This window comes from Amphiprion ocellaris, chromosome 10 (genome assembly GCF_022539595.1).
Source record: "Amphiprion ocellaris isolate individual 3 ecotype Okinawa chromosome 10, ASM2253959v1, whole genome shotgun sequence".
NCBI classification, from domain to species: Eukaryota; Metazoa; Chordata; class Actinopteri; family Pomacentridae; genus Amphiprion; species Amphiprion ocellaris.
In genome coordinates, this window is record NC_072775.1 from 5,772,481 (window position 1) to 5,787,268 (window position 14,788).

General features: G+C 38.9%; 1 protein-coding gene across 7 annotated transcripts in view; it reads right to left on the reverse strand.

Moving 5' to 3' along the window:
- col15a1b (collagen, type XV, alpha 1b) overlaps positions 1–14,788 on the reverse strand; it is a 60,453-nt gene that overhangs the window by 31,436 nt on the left and 14,229 nt on the right. For 3 of the 7 annotated variants that reach the window (XM_035944164.2, XM_035944165.2, XM_055014549.1), the window contains exons 1-3: positions 5,327–5,952; positions 1,338–1,525; positions 706–915 (exon numbers count right to left, since the gene is read on the reverse strand). In XM_035944164.2, coding sequence (XP_035800057.2) covers positions 706–915; positions 1,338–1,525; positions 5,327–5,708 — 780 coding nt within the window. In that variant the 5' untranslated portion in view covers positions 5,709–5,952. Of the gene's footprint in view, positions 1–705; positions 916–1,337; positions 1,526–5,326; positions 5,954–14,788 lie in introns of those variants that run through there. The other 4 variants (XM_035944163.2, XM_055014548.1, XM_023261628.3 and 1 more) reach the window with 3 other exon arrangements.

The window sequence follows — 14,788 nt, forward strand, 5'->3', positions numbered from 1 at the left end:
AGTGTGCAAGGATCTAAATCAACAGGTATAAGAAACCCAAGCTTCATGTCAAGGACAATCACTAATGAGAAGAGTTGGGTCTACAGCTATGATCCAGAGACTAAACTGCTGTCTTTAGTGAAAGTCTCCAAGATTGAATAAGGGGATGCTTGTTCAACATTTACAATACTGTGCACTATGAATTGGTCCCCCTGGTTCAGACCATCAGCACTGAGTTCTACTGCAACATCCTGAGGCATCTGAAGCAGAAAATTCAGCACAACAGTGGGGTGTTCCATCATGACAGCCTAGTTGCTCACAGTGTGCTGAAAAGGTGCAAAATGCGCACTTTTTGGTTCCATGTAAGTTTAAGATCTGCTGAGAAAACAGGACTTACATGGAGCGTTATTGCAGGTTATTGCACTGTTATGTTTTTAGATGTTGAAAGGATTTTAGGACACAAACACAATTGCCTCTGTTGATAACAACTGGGCATAACTTCACCATTTTCAGTTTATCAGTAAGCAATTAGGCAATTAATAGCATTGCTTTTCTGATATCAGTGCCCCTCTGATTGCTGAGATTTGGTATGATACCAAATCACTATTGTACAACTGCAGATTTTTCATGTTGTTGCTGAGCATTTAGCATAAGTATATCCAATCAAAGGCTAGCATCAACAAATACTTGTCCTTGAATTTGCTGAGTAATATATGTGAGGCTTACTGTAAATCGTGCCCACTGGTCAGTCATATCTGGCACACTAAAGGCTGCAGCTTTGTGGCTGTGGGAGGCCTGCTCTTTGTCAGTGTAGTACAATAAGATGCTCTGGAGTCCTCCACGAACTGGAGTGAGGGCCAAACCCAGCTCCACCACCTTCTGACGGGCATCTGTGATGGCGAAGAGCACACCACCTCTCTGGTTAGCTGGACGCACCTGGAAGAATGGAAAGATAAAAGACATCAGATGCAACTAAAACTTGTGGCTTTGGCATCTTCCTCCTATAATGTGATCAGTGGTCACAGCAAAAGATACATATATAGAATAGCAAGACCCACAGAAGTCTCAGTATAAATGAAATGACACATTTCTTCTATGTTTGCTTTAACCAGTAAGGATTAAAGCTTGTACGAGTGTCAAGGTACATATAAAATAACCAGAAAAACATGAACTGATAATGTTGACTTGATTGATCATCAAGTTCCTAAAGGTGGCAACACATTGAGGCTTTATATTCAAGTTCATATAACTCAAAATACAATTTTAACTTTGACATAATCACAACTAAGCCTTTAAAAACTTTAATGATAGCATGAAAGAGGTTTAAAAGGTTGCAGGGTTCAACGCTGTAGTATTACCGTGGCAATGATAGCAAAGTCGCGGTAGAATGACCCTGGCACAAAGGTTTTGGTGAGTCGGCCGATGTTGGCTTCAGGCCCGAAGTTGTAGGCTGGAAAACCCTCATAGCCAGGAGTGAAGGAGACTGAAGGAGGCAGGGGTACGCCAATTAACTCTGTCAGGTCGAGATGACTTCCTGAGCCTCGCTCTGAAATAGAGAGATGGGGATAATGTAAAAACAGAAACAGAAATATATACTCCTTTCTGTGGCAATGATGCATTTTTACATTTCCATTTAGAGATGCATTTGGAGTTCATTACAGCATATGATATTTATGGCAAATGATCTGCACAGCTCCAGAAATTCAATGGGTAGAAGAAACTATAATCTTTTAATTCCACTGTTTATCCAATATCTAAATTGTTTTCCTCAATGGTGGGATAATTTAAATATTTAGCTACTGTAATTGTGTAGCTGAATTAGCTGGAGATTACACATAATGTGTGTTAATCATGTCTAAACCCCCATCCTCCCTCATCTGTCTACTACCTGTGTGCTGCTGGTTCATTCACCACATTAGAGTAAGGAGGAGATGTGCTTACAAATCACCCTGACACGGCTTTAATTTAACTTGATTTGATGTAGACTCTGCCCACGCCTCACTGCTCAATCTCATACGGACATAATCCTCCGAAACAGAAAAGCACACACAATGGCCGGCAATTAGAGTATTTAGTGTCATGTGAAGACATGGCTTCACATTCCCTTGATTCCCCACCACCATGGAGCCTGTCTCCTGTAGCGACAAACTCTCACCTCAGCATTCCAGCCACGCTCACCTCTGCTACCTATATCTCTGCCATGCACAGACACAAAAAAGATTTGCATACATTTAGGCACACATCAAACAGACATGTCACCCACATGAACACACACAAAGCCCAGACCGGACCAGACAGACCAGCATCTGGGGGTCTCTAATTCATCAGCCCGACCAACTGGAAACATACCTGATTAGAGGGTTTAGTGTGTGTGTGTGTGTGTGTGTGTGTGTGTGTGTGTGTGTGTGTGTGTGTGTGTGTGTGTGTGTGTGTGTGTGTGTGTGTGTGTGTGTGTGTGTGTGTGTGTGTGTGTGTGTGTGTGTGTGTGTGTGTGTGTGTGTGTTGTTAGTGCACCACTCACATCACTACAAGTGGACCTCTGCACAGTTATTGTTGCAAACACAGGTGGTCAGGTGGGCAAACAAAATACAGACACACACACAAACACACCAAAGCCCTCACACCTCCAGTCCAGATGTGCACTCATTAGCACTCTGTAATGACTGCAAGAAACAGACAAACTCTCCCCAGAGAGAATTAAAGTAAGAACCAGCATGTTGACCTGTGGCCAGTACATAACTTGAACTTCATTCCTGCACTGTGAGACAAAGATTTTAAAATAAAGGTCAATGTTACTGTTGGAATCTGGTCAGAGACTGACTTGGCAGCAGAGACCTGGTGGTGATTACCAGTCAGAACTTGGATGGCAGCCATTTCAAGATACAGAAAAACCAATGGTCACATTGCTGTGAAGGGTTCTCAAGGTCCAGGCTAGCCAAAAAACAAGGGGATTGAAAAAAAGGGGGAGTCAGTTGTACAGGTTTGTGAGAAAAGGGCAGCAAGCAGTCTCTCACAGTTTGAGGGAGTCAGTCCACTGTCAAAAACAGACTCACTTACAGCATGCAAATCGTGTTTTATCTTGTTATCAAACAGTTTTTTAAGAAGTGTGTTTGAGTATGCATGGTTATGTGTAATGTCAACAGGTTCAATCATGATGATGAAGTCACGGATAAATATTGCAAAACTAAAGGTATCAGCTCTACAAAGCAACTTCAAGCTAATTTTAGCTTATTTTCTGAACCTTTTCATCCCAGAAACTCTCATCAATGCTGTTCCAAGCTCTGCTTCCCTACAAGGCAGTAGAAATTGAGAAAGCTTTCAGGATGAATGGATAAACAGTGTAATAAATAAACGGTTATAATGCCTGAATTAGATGTCTTTTTTTTTTTTTTTATAAACATGCATAAGCCTCAATAGGACCATGGATGAAATGTGCTCATTCTTCCAGCAGCTGTTTGTTGACAATTACCTTAAAAAAACAATAGAATTTAATATAAATAAAGTATGTTAATCTACCAAATTGTGAATTTCATAAGGAGCTAAAGCTAAAATTACAGCTACAGCAACGTTGCATTTTTATCCTCTATCAATACCTGCAAGTGTCCAATCAATGAATGCAGCTTTAGCTAAAGAATGTTATCATCAAATGTTAAAAATTCTAAATGCAAAAATGAAAGTACAACAATAAAAATGTACTTCAAATTCAAGTTCAATGGTAATGTACTAAGCATAATTTGTTCATAAAATCTTCATTTAAATATCATTCTGTAATGTAATTTATGATACTTTTACTCAGATTCTCAGTTACTTTTCACCACACATACACTTGCATATACACAAATGTGTAATAATACTTTTAGCAGTGACTGTGGACAAATCCTATTCTAATGATTTGATTTAGATTAAATAGTGCACAAAGCAAAATGAGATTTTAAAAAAAAAATAAGTTGCCTAGATTCCTGACCTCAGTTTATTAATTATTCCATTGATTTAAAATTCCTTATTCCAATCACTGAGTTGTCATTCATTCACTAACTAAGCCAATGACAGGGACTTACACAGGTCCTAGTTAGGATTCAGGTCAACCAAACAATACTTTATCAGTTTCTGAAGTCATTTTTTTCTCTTTATTTTGCAGCCCCAATTATTTGAACCCCATATTTTTTCCCCCTCCTCCTAAACCTAATCCCCGCCACAGTGGCCACATGGATGCTTGATCAGCTTGTGCAGACTTATAAAACCAATATTACTGCCTCCCTCAGCGTTGCCACGTATAACCTTTTAAACCCACCTTGACCCTCGCATGCTACACAAAAGCTTCCCGCTGCTTGGCTCACACTTTCTCTAACTTTCTTAGAGTCTACAGGGTACGCCAGGGTAGGTAGAACTGTGTCACATACCAACACGCAGCAATAATATTAAGGGATTCTGTGCTGCCTGATGAGATGCCCTGAGACAAGGGAACAGAAAATTCAAAATGCAGCAAGTGATTTATAGACTGTCTGCTGAACCTTCTTCAGCATCACTATGGCATATTGTACAAATCATTAGTTAGTAAATGTTGTACATGTATAAAACTAAGTATTAACAGGTGCAATTCCTTTACATTTATGCTGGGCTAAAGCATTGTTTTCTCTGCAGTCATTAAACAACACACCAAGGTTGAGTGTCCTAATTAAAGCTGCACTAGTCATTTTTTTTATATCAATAATCAATAAAATGACAAATGTGAAAGCGGTCCCTTATAGACAAATCCACAGAGGTTGATTCTAGCACTTTTGCCTTTTGTTTTGATTCCTCCACCATGACTAACTTGGGTCCTTTCGCAACTTTTCCATCAACAAAACAGCTTAGAAATGCACTGCAGCTTACACCACCTGCCTACTTCTAAATTACAGCTAACAACTTGCACATTAGCTCTATCAAGTGGAAAAAACAAATAAATCAATGCAACTTTAAGCACATTTAAGAGAGATTGTGCAACCTTATTGTTACAGAATGGTCTAATACAGTCAGTTCCCAACCTTGGAGTTGATAATGATTTCTGATACACAAATTATGCATATGTGCATCCTAAAAAAAATTCTGACCTTTCTTGCTTTATTTATTGCAAAATATTGCATAGTGTGCATCAAATAGCATCACATTATTTAGTTAATTGGTCACAAGTTAGTTAGTTAAAGGGTCACAAGCCAAAAGATTTTGAACTTCTGGTCCAAACATTATAGAAATATAACTAACCTAAAGTCAAATGCTAAATATATGAAGCAATTGTAGCCAACACTGAGCTGAAATCTACCAAAGAGAGACATTGGGAAAGAATGCCTTTTAATCTCTGGACACTCACCACTCTTCCAGTGTTTCAGTGGTTTGTACTGGGACCTGCTTTTGCTGCCTCCACCTGTATTGTCCTCTGGAGGTATGATGTCAGGTTCTACAGTACTGTAACCAGGGACTGACACTCCTGAGCCTGGTGTAGTAGGAGCCAGCACAGACCCTTCTGTGCCCTCCACAGCTTCCTCCGTCACCCTGTCCTCTCCCATCCACTCTGTCCCTGTCTGCAGGGAGTCAGTAGGGCCTGAGGATGTGATGGAGGTGACAGAAGTAGCAGTGGAGGGAGGAGAAGAGGTGGTTCTAGGGTTCGCCCACAGCAAACTCCACCACTGGCATCGTACGGGAGGTGAGAGGATAAAGCAGAGCGCAAGAGAGAGGTGAAGGGCTCCCATCATCTGTCTGTGTGCACTGATGCACTCCGTTCGGTTTAACTGCAGAGGTTTGCACAGGTGCAAACAAATAGGCGAGGCAGGTGCTTGGTGTCCAGCTATGAGAGGTTTACTTGCACAGAAAGAGTCCGGCAGGGTGGAAAAGTAGTCCAGGAGATCCAGTGGCACAAAAAATATTGCTGGCCTCTCAGCGCATCTCTTAGTTTCTTCCCTTTTTCTTCTTCCTGTCCTCGTTGTTATGACCTCTCCCTTTCTACAGCAGTGCCTGTCTCCTGCTCTGTTTGTAACTCCCTGACGTCTCCACCCCCCACCCACCCACCCACCCTCGCTCCCTGTGTAATTATTGACTCCCTCTGCTCTGGAGGGGGCACTCTACAACACAGCTGACTTGATTTTCTCTCCCAGTTTTTCTCAGACAGGAAGATTAGAGAGTTTGTGAGCTGACCACTCCTCCATCCTCTTTCTTCTTTCCTCTCTCTCTCTCACTTTAGCAGAAAGGTCAAGAAGGAAGTAGCTGAAAGACCCCCTTTGGTAAAAAATGTTAATATGTCTTTATGGTGTTTTTTGTTATGATGGAAGTCATATCATGAGTGAAATAAGCAACCAGTATCATGTCTGATCATTTTTGCACTGAAACTGCAGCCTAACAATGACAGTTTCAAAAACACGGATTCGGGCTTCCAGGGTTTCAAATGAAACAAACCTAAGCCACCAATCCTGGTTGGGGCTTTATGCATCTTTTTTCTTCTTCAGAATCAGTTTCCAGTTCTAACATGCATGGTTAAATTACTCCAATATCACAGCTTGCCACTGTGTAGTATATAGTAGTTTTAACAGCGCTTGTGTAGAATTGTAGGTGAGCTGGTGTGCTTGAGTTGCAGCAAATAGGGTGGGAATAGAAGAAGGGACATGGATCCACACATTGTAAAGGAGTCAACTGTATAGCGTTGTATCGAACTCATTTTAAGTCAGGAAAAGGGTTATTTCCACAGAAAAGACCTTTAAAATGTAATTTTACTAGGTAAGATTTTTGATTGTTAATCAGTGACAGGAGAGGGTCTTTAAGAAACACACTGAGGAACTAATATCTTTGATTTTAAATTCATATATGTAGTCTGGCACTATGTGTTTAAGTTATGCATTTAATTTTGTCTAAGGTTGAAAACTACAAGATTAACTACTGTTTCGGTATATATTTTCCACTATTATAAGGGTTACAGTGTGTTTTGAGGTAAGGTTCAATACTCTACGCAGTAGAAGAAGCCTAGTCAGTACCATGATCTGAGCAATGTAACTGCATCAAGCTCCTGTGGTAACGTTAATTTTGCATCTTTTTGCAGTTCCTGCAAAAGAAATGCGTTGCACCAAGGAAGAGTTGGCCCATCTTTCTCAGCCATATAACAGTAGCCAAGCACTAAAGTCTGGATTGCACACTCAATCTCAGTGAATATAATTATTGTCAATAAGTCTAAACTTGTGTATCACTAACAAGCAAGTAGCGAAACCTGCAGTTCCTCACATGGCCACTTGAGCTTGGCCACAGAACGGAGTCAGTCTCCACAGACCTCCATGTTGTAATGTGTAACTTCACAGCAGAAATACATATATGATCAGTTTGGTACAAAAAACTGTCTTGGTCTCTGTGGCTATTTTCAATGCTCATGAAACACATACATGGGGTGATTTGTTTTATACTTGACCCATTTCAATTTTATAAAGGCCAAAACTTGAGTGTAATTAAGGGCATTGCTACTTTGGGTGACAGATGGGTGCTGTAGGAGAGTTCATGACCCAGAGATGTTTGCATGGCCTCTCTCAGCTCCACTAATGCTCCACCTCCCCTCCATCTTTAAATACAGGCTATGGTTAGTAATGACATGTTTTAAACACCTTTAAGAAAGTCTACACAGGTTGTAATAAGCCTTCATTACAAAGTTTTAAAGCTTTTTAGTGAATGCTTGGGCGCAGATTAATGTTCTGTTGAAAAATCAAGGGCAGGCGTGGTGTCTTTAAGGTTGAAATGCTTAAACAGTCTTCTTAATTGCAAGTACTGCATCAAATCAAAACCTGACTAAAGTTAAGATTTTTTTTCCGTTTGCTAAAAGTTGAATGGAGGCATTTATAAAGTGTGGGCCTTCTTCTCTGCTGCAGCTCAGTGATCATGGAGCACAGACAGGGGCCCCGTGTTGCCGATGACAAAGAGATGCCTGTTCTGTTGTATTGTGGGTCTCTAAACGTTTGGTGAGGTCCACGATGAGGGCTGGAGTGCTGCTGAAGATGGGGCATCGAGTGTTTTTTAGGCAAGTTTTAATGTGCTTCATTTAAAAACTACACTACATGAGGAAATCTCTGGTGGCAAGCTAGCTCAAATATGAGTCTTCCATCCTGTTCCATTTTAACATCAATATATTTGGGGTTGGAATGGAACCCGGACCAATTACAGGAACCCCCAAAATACATGGGTTTATAGGTGTAAGGAGATAGATGATGATGGTAGCATCGGCACTACCTGCCCAGATAATGTACAACATCAGAGAAAGAAAGGTAGAGTAAGAATCATTTGTGGTTTTTATTATTTGGATTTGCACTTAATCTGTCTTTTTTTTTTTACATGGAAATGTAAGAACAACAAAAACATGAGATCCCAGAGCTATATTCCCATCACATTTTCCCAATTGTTTTCGACAATTTGACTTAAATACTACTCTTAGATAATTCATATAATGCAGTTAAGCTTAATTATAACCCATTACATCCAAGTGGAAAACAAATGCCACCATTGGTTTATCTTGATGCTATAACTCCTGGTGTTTTGCACAACAGCAGGGCATGGAAATGCATTTATTTACATTTTCTTTTGGCCTTTGTCTGGAATGTCAGTTAATATTTGGCTACATTTGAATCAAAAGCCTGAATTTTAGTTAAGCCCATAATCACTCAATCTCAGCCACTTCTAAAAAGGCATTTTTAGGGGTTACATAAATCTCAGCTTTTCAAGCCAGGATTCAGCTGGAACAAACGATGGGGCTTTTTCCACACCAGACATTTTGACTTTTTATGCAGGAAAGTGGTAGTGCAGTAACAATGGTGAAAGTGATTCTGTTCAAAAATTGCAATGAGCCACACCAGCATGCATAATACCTGGGCCCTATAAATGAAGCAGTTGCATAGAATTCACCCATCCTTCAATGTATTATTTAAGTCAGAATGTCATCTGTAAAAAATACCTGTAGACAGTGGGTGTAGATCAGGATTACAAACTGAAGGATCATATTTAAAACAAATAAATCTGTCTTCATCACTAATGGTTTTAATATGATAATAATAATAATAATAATAATAATAATAATAATAATAATAATAATAATAATAATAATAATCTCTCTTTGGCCAATCAAACAAATAATCAAATAAACACCTAAGAACTCATCTCTTTGTATCAAAGTATTAGTTTAAATTTTTTTCACCATTAAAATAATCCCATCCACTATCACTACAAAGTCCCTGCCTCTATGTCCACCTATTTCTTCCTCACTTGCTGCAGCTCCAGCACAGCAGCTCACTTACAACTCTACACAATGGCAAGTTGTAATGTTAATTCAGCCACACATCTCAACCTGAAACAGATTCTGAACAAGAATCTGCAGGAGTTTTTTACTTGACTGCTTATTTTACTCATGTGTCTTTTAGCATATAAAAACACTATATGGACACATTTACAAGGCAAAAAACAAAAAAGACTTTCATTGGAGAGGAGTTTGTAAAAGGTGAACATCATCTAACACTGCAGCATCCATAAGGTTTTAGTTGTTTTAGTTCTGTGGCTCACAACTTTAGTGTAGAGTCAGTCTTCGTCTCTTCCATCATACCCTTAAGTTGGTTAGAAATCTGATTGGCTGATGACAATAAAAAGATCAGTCATGGCCCCAAGATTCTTAGAGGAAAGCTACTGTACAATGGTTTTGTTGTGCTTGTTGTTCAACACAAAAAAAACCCAAATCCTGTATGGATACTACTAGTGCATATCACATATTTAGCTCTTTGAGGATTGTTACTCTGCCAAGGAACACAGCAGAGTTATGTGACAATCAACATACATATGTCCGTCTGTTTGACTCTTTGCAAAATTACTCAAAAACGGACAAATGGATTTAGATGAGATTTTCAGGGAAGGTCAGAAATGACACAAAGGATCAAGTGATTAGATTTTGGCAGTGATGTGGCTTGTAGTCTGGATTCATGGATTTGTTACAGATCACTATAACTATGACAACAAGTGAACACTGAACACGTGAAGATTTCATCCATCAGAAATGATACAAAGACTGAGCAGCCTTGGCAGAGTACTGCGCTCTCTGAATGCTTTTCTTGTTTTTTAATGTGTTGCACTTCCACGTTTAACTTTCATTTCCATTGATTCCTTCTGATAACGTCCTTATCTGTTTTTGTTAGTTACAGGTACAGTGTTGATAAAATAGACCCCAAGAGAACATCTGCTGAGAGCATACTGATGCATGAACTGTTGTGGGAGAAAATGGGCAGGGTGGTCTCTAATGGAGCAGATGATGGGTTTAGGATTTAAAGAGAGGGTAAAGGATGAGGCTTGATTAGTCAGGGATGAGGGGGTGCAGAGTGGGATGGGGTGGGGATGGGTTAACGGGGTTGAGGAAGAGAGGCACTGGGGCAACCCTGACGCTTCATCACAATGAAACCTGCAGTGTTCTGCCAACAGGAGCACATATACACCACATCAGAGGTATGTACTGTATAATCATTGCCCCCTGACCCCCAAACAACCACCCATCCCTCTCTAACCCGGTTAAGCTGAGATGTTCTGACTGATGGTTAGCAATTACACACAACCAACAACAGGTTGTGTCTTTAAAGCAGTATTAATTGGTTTTGTTGTCACTTTAATGATACACCGTGAAAAATGTTAAATAACAGTGGAATACTTTGATGTTCATACACAGTGACAGTAACTGCCAAGGGACTACAGACAGAAATTAGCTTAAAGCTAACTCTGGTGCAATACATCAAATGGAAACATTTATGTTTAATATTGTACATGGTCCCTTTTTAAATAAACTGATAATAATAACTGCAGATATCTGTAATTGTGTAACAGTGTATTTGTGTGGTTTCAAAGTCAGTCGTTTGAATGACTCTTTTAAGTGAATGATAAGAACCAGTTCACAGTTGCGAGCCATTCATATATGCAAATATCCCGTGCTTTCTTCATGAGAAAGACTAATGACACCTCTGAGTCTGAGCTGTCCACAGCATTCACATCCATTCATGTAAACAGCTATATATGCAGCTAACTTAGAGGAGGAGGAGTGTGAGCGTGGCCTAAGTCCAACTGACTGAAGACTTGAACGGGGCCACATTTACTGTTTTATCAGGGAGGAGGAGATATTAGCGATGGAAAGAAAACACACAAAATGAGTCAGAGTCAATGGAAACGTAGCAGCATTTGAATGCACTTTACTGGGGACGACACACAAGGTAGAGCACAGTGCAATATCTGTCAGAAAAGCATCTCTTTCAAGTCCGGGTCAACAAACAACTACCAAGCCACCATATATCATCATATATGCATGTATGTACATAAAAAATATGAATCAAAACTCAATGGAGTATATATTGGTGGGATGTTTAAGTTTGAATTCTTTTGATCCATATCGTATGTTATAACTGCTACCAGTGATTGTTTCCTTGATAAAAACAACCCCTGGTTGATTTCTAAAATAAATGACAATGAGCCAGTCTTTTGAACGGCTCTTTAAAAGGAACGGTTCCTCAAGATCTGACTCCCTTCAAAGAGCCATAAATCCCATCTGTAGTTTCAAAACAATGAACAGAAATGTCAGTTTAAACTAAACCCAATATCAAGTTGATGAAATTACTAACATTAATATGTCAACACAACTCATCAGAACATGTCTAAAATTTAAAAGGCTTCCCTAAAATGGTAAATTACATTCTTTTTTAAAAATCTTGCAGCAATGCAATGATTGAGTGATAGGAAAAGTCCCTTGAATTGCTTTCTGGAATGTAGATGTCTTTAAGCTGTTACCTTTTTAGGGACGAATGATGTGGTGGAAAGGATGTGAAAGATTATCATCCTGACTTCACTACAGGTGTTACGGTGTCAACATGTAACAAAAAGAAAGTGGCCTCTTTCATGTGCAGCAGCTGGCAAAATGCTCCCACATTCTTATGAGTATTTTCAGACCTTTTTTTTTTCTATACATGGTGACCCCGTTTCGGGCCTCTGGATTCCAGGAAGAGTTACCCCCTCACCCTTCACCTCTCTCTCACTTCCCGCTCTACCTAGCAACCGCCCTGACAATAAACTCTAATTGGTTTACTGTCACAGCCAATCCCATGGGGGATGCTGTGAATTTATTCCCCAAAATAACTATTTTAAGTGGCTGGAGGAGACACAACAGGAATCACGAGATCAGCAGGCATGTATCCCTATGTGTCAAGACAGATTAACTCTAATGCAGTTTTAAATATTCTTTTGATGTTTTTGCTACCAAAATAAGCCGCTTTAAAACTAAGACGTGCCCTTGTTTGGTCAGGTCATTAAAAATCATAATACATTTGTGTGCTTTTGAGCATAAAAATGCCATTTAAATACAAATATTATATATGTGTGAGCATATCAGCTTATTTGTAATGTCAAAATCACAACAGAGGAAACATAAAGACACATGGCCATAAAAATCAACTGTAGCATAACTTTGTTCTCAACACTTTACTGCCACCTTGTGGGAAAAAGAAGGAAAACACAAAAACTAGAAAGAAGAATAGATGAAACCATACAATCTTTGGTACACAGACTGTATTTCTGGCTGAGATGATGAAACACATGACTTTTTAAAATTCACTGAGAATCTAAAAAAAAAATAAGATGTTAGGATTTGGTATTTCATTGGTGGAAAATAAATAGGATTACACGCTGGTATGGAGGGAATTCTTAATAAAATTATTATCACAATAACCGACAACTACCAGATACAACAGGATGATTGCGTCTGACTTGCCTCCAAAACTCCCCAAATCAGCTGTAATATTTTTAGTACAACATACTGGGGATTAAAGTGTTACAGAGAAACAAAGCAGAGAAGTTACAGTTAAAAGTCCAGTACGAGTTAAAAGTTGGTTAAAATGATAGAAATTCATCTTTTTCCACTTCAAATATCAATGCAAAACTAGAAATTGAAATGATCGCTCTGCTACTTTGTGTGCTTATAAATCCTATGTGTGTTTGTGTAGTTTCATGTGTTTGAATATACAAGGACTTTGCCAATTAGAGCGAAAGAGATTTTGGCTCACCGACCAGTGTTTTTGTGCCAGAATATCACATGAACTCATTTACTGTGGACTACAGATTCTGACAATGTGTTTGTTTTTAATGAAACAACTTCATTTCTTCTATTTTTCTGACAAAAAAAAAAAAAAACTAGAACTGGGTGAATATATAATTGAGGGACTTTTGAAGCCCATGGGATATATCCTGCATACGTTTTTATTAAAAGTAGAAAAACTAATGTTTTTTATGTTCATTATGATCATGTCTTTACAAATTCCAAAATGATTTATTATGGAAACAATCACTTATCAATAAAAAATGACTGGATATCACTAAATAACCATCTGAATTTAATAGCAACCGCCTTCTAATTAGCTAAACAATAATAAAATTAGCTTATTCAGATATTGTTCTGATTGTGTTCTTTTTATTAAGTTGAGATAATCGTGACAGATATTTCTTTTTTGGCAATATACCATGTGGTGTTTGGTTATAGGTGGCCTGAAAACAGCAAAAATGTCAACTATGATACCTGTCCACTATGTTATAAAAAGTCCCGCAATTATATATTGACCCAAATACAATTATCTTCAGACATTTTTAACTTTGCCTGACTGTCAGACATGCACAAAATTCTCTTCTCTAGTCAATATGTTATTATTTTTTGTTGTTTATACGCATGTGTATCTGTATATTTGACTATATCCCTGTAGTTTTGACTGACACACGGTTTTGACCAACCCTGAGGCAGATATCCAGGTGGGCGGGCTGTAGAGGTCAACAGAGAGGACCTGTTCTCAGGTAATGGCACACCACACATACACATTTTCAGACGCTCAAACACATGCACAGTGTAGCCGCCAGCCAAGCAGTCAATGAAGCCTGTGTTGCCAAGCTGTTTCTTTTTATGCACCTCCCCTCCTTCCCTCCATCCTCTTCCGCTCCTCCTACGATGTGTTTTCTTTTCATATTTCTAGGCTGTTTTCAACACATTTCCAAAAGAGTGGCCATATAAAAAGGCTGCTCAGACACTAAAAACTCCCACTGTCATCATGAGTGGTGACTCCTTACCCACATTAAGCTCTTATCAGTTCATTGGTGGCCAGTGGAGCCACAGAAAAGCATCAATAATATGACTAATAAAGTCCAAAAATGAACCTCGGGCTGAAAAAAGTTATTTACTAAACAAACTGCTTCAGGGAGGTACTGGATGAATTCTGTTACTGGTGCTAAATCAAGAGCAAAGACAAAATGATTATTTCCAAAGCTATTCAGTGACAGAGCATTTCGGGTTTGCAATTTCTAGCATATTTTTTAATCTAAAATGCTTCTCCAGAGCAGCTGCCTAATATTTGTGACCTCCCAGAATCATAAAATGGAAAAAAATATAGCAATCTTGGATGGATAAAAGCTGATGTTGCAAACAAAATACAAGTTTTAACAATGCATCTCAATAACAGAATGTTAGGGTGCATGTTTTTTTTTTGTCTGTCCCAATAAAGGTACAACAATGCCTCCCAAACAAGGACTTCTAAAAAGAAATACAGCTCTCACACTTCCTTAAGCTCATTTAAATCATTATTAGCCAAATTAATTGCACAAATTGCCACTAAGTTGCATATTGGAAAACAAATCACAGGTTATCTGATGTTAATTTGCACCAACATGTGTATTAATTTGAGAACAAGGAATCTGCAATATAGAGATCTTACTTGACCCAACCTGTAATTTACAACTACATCACTGAGGGGCAGCAGCACTT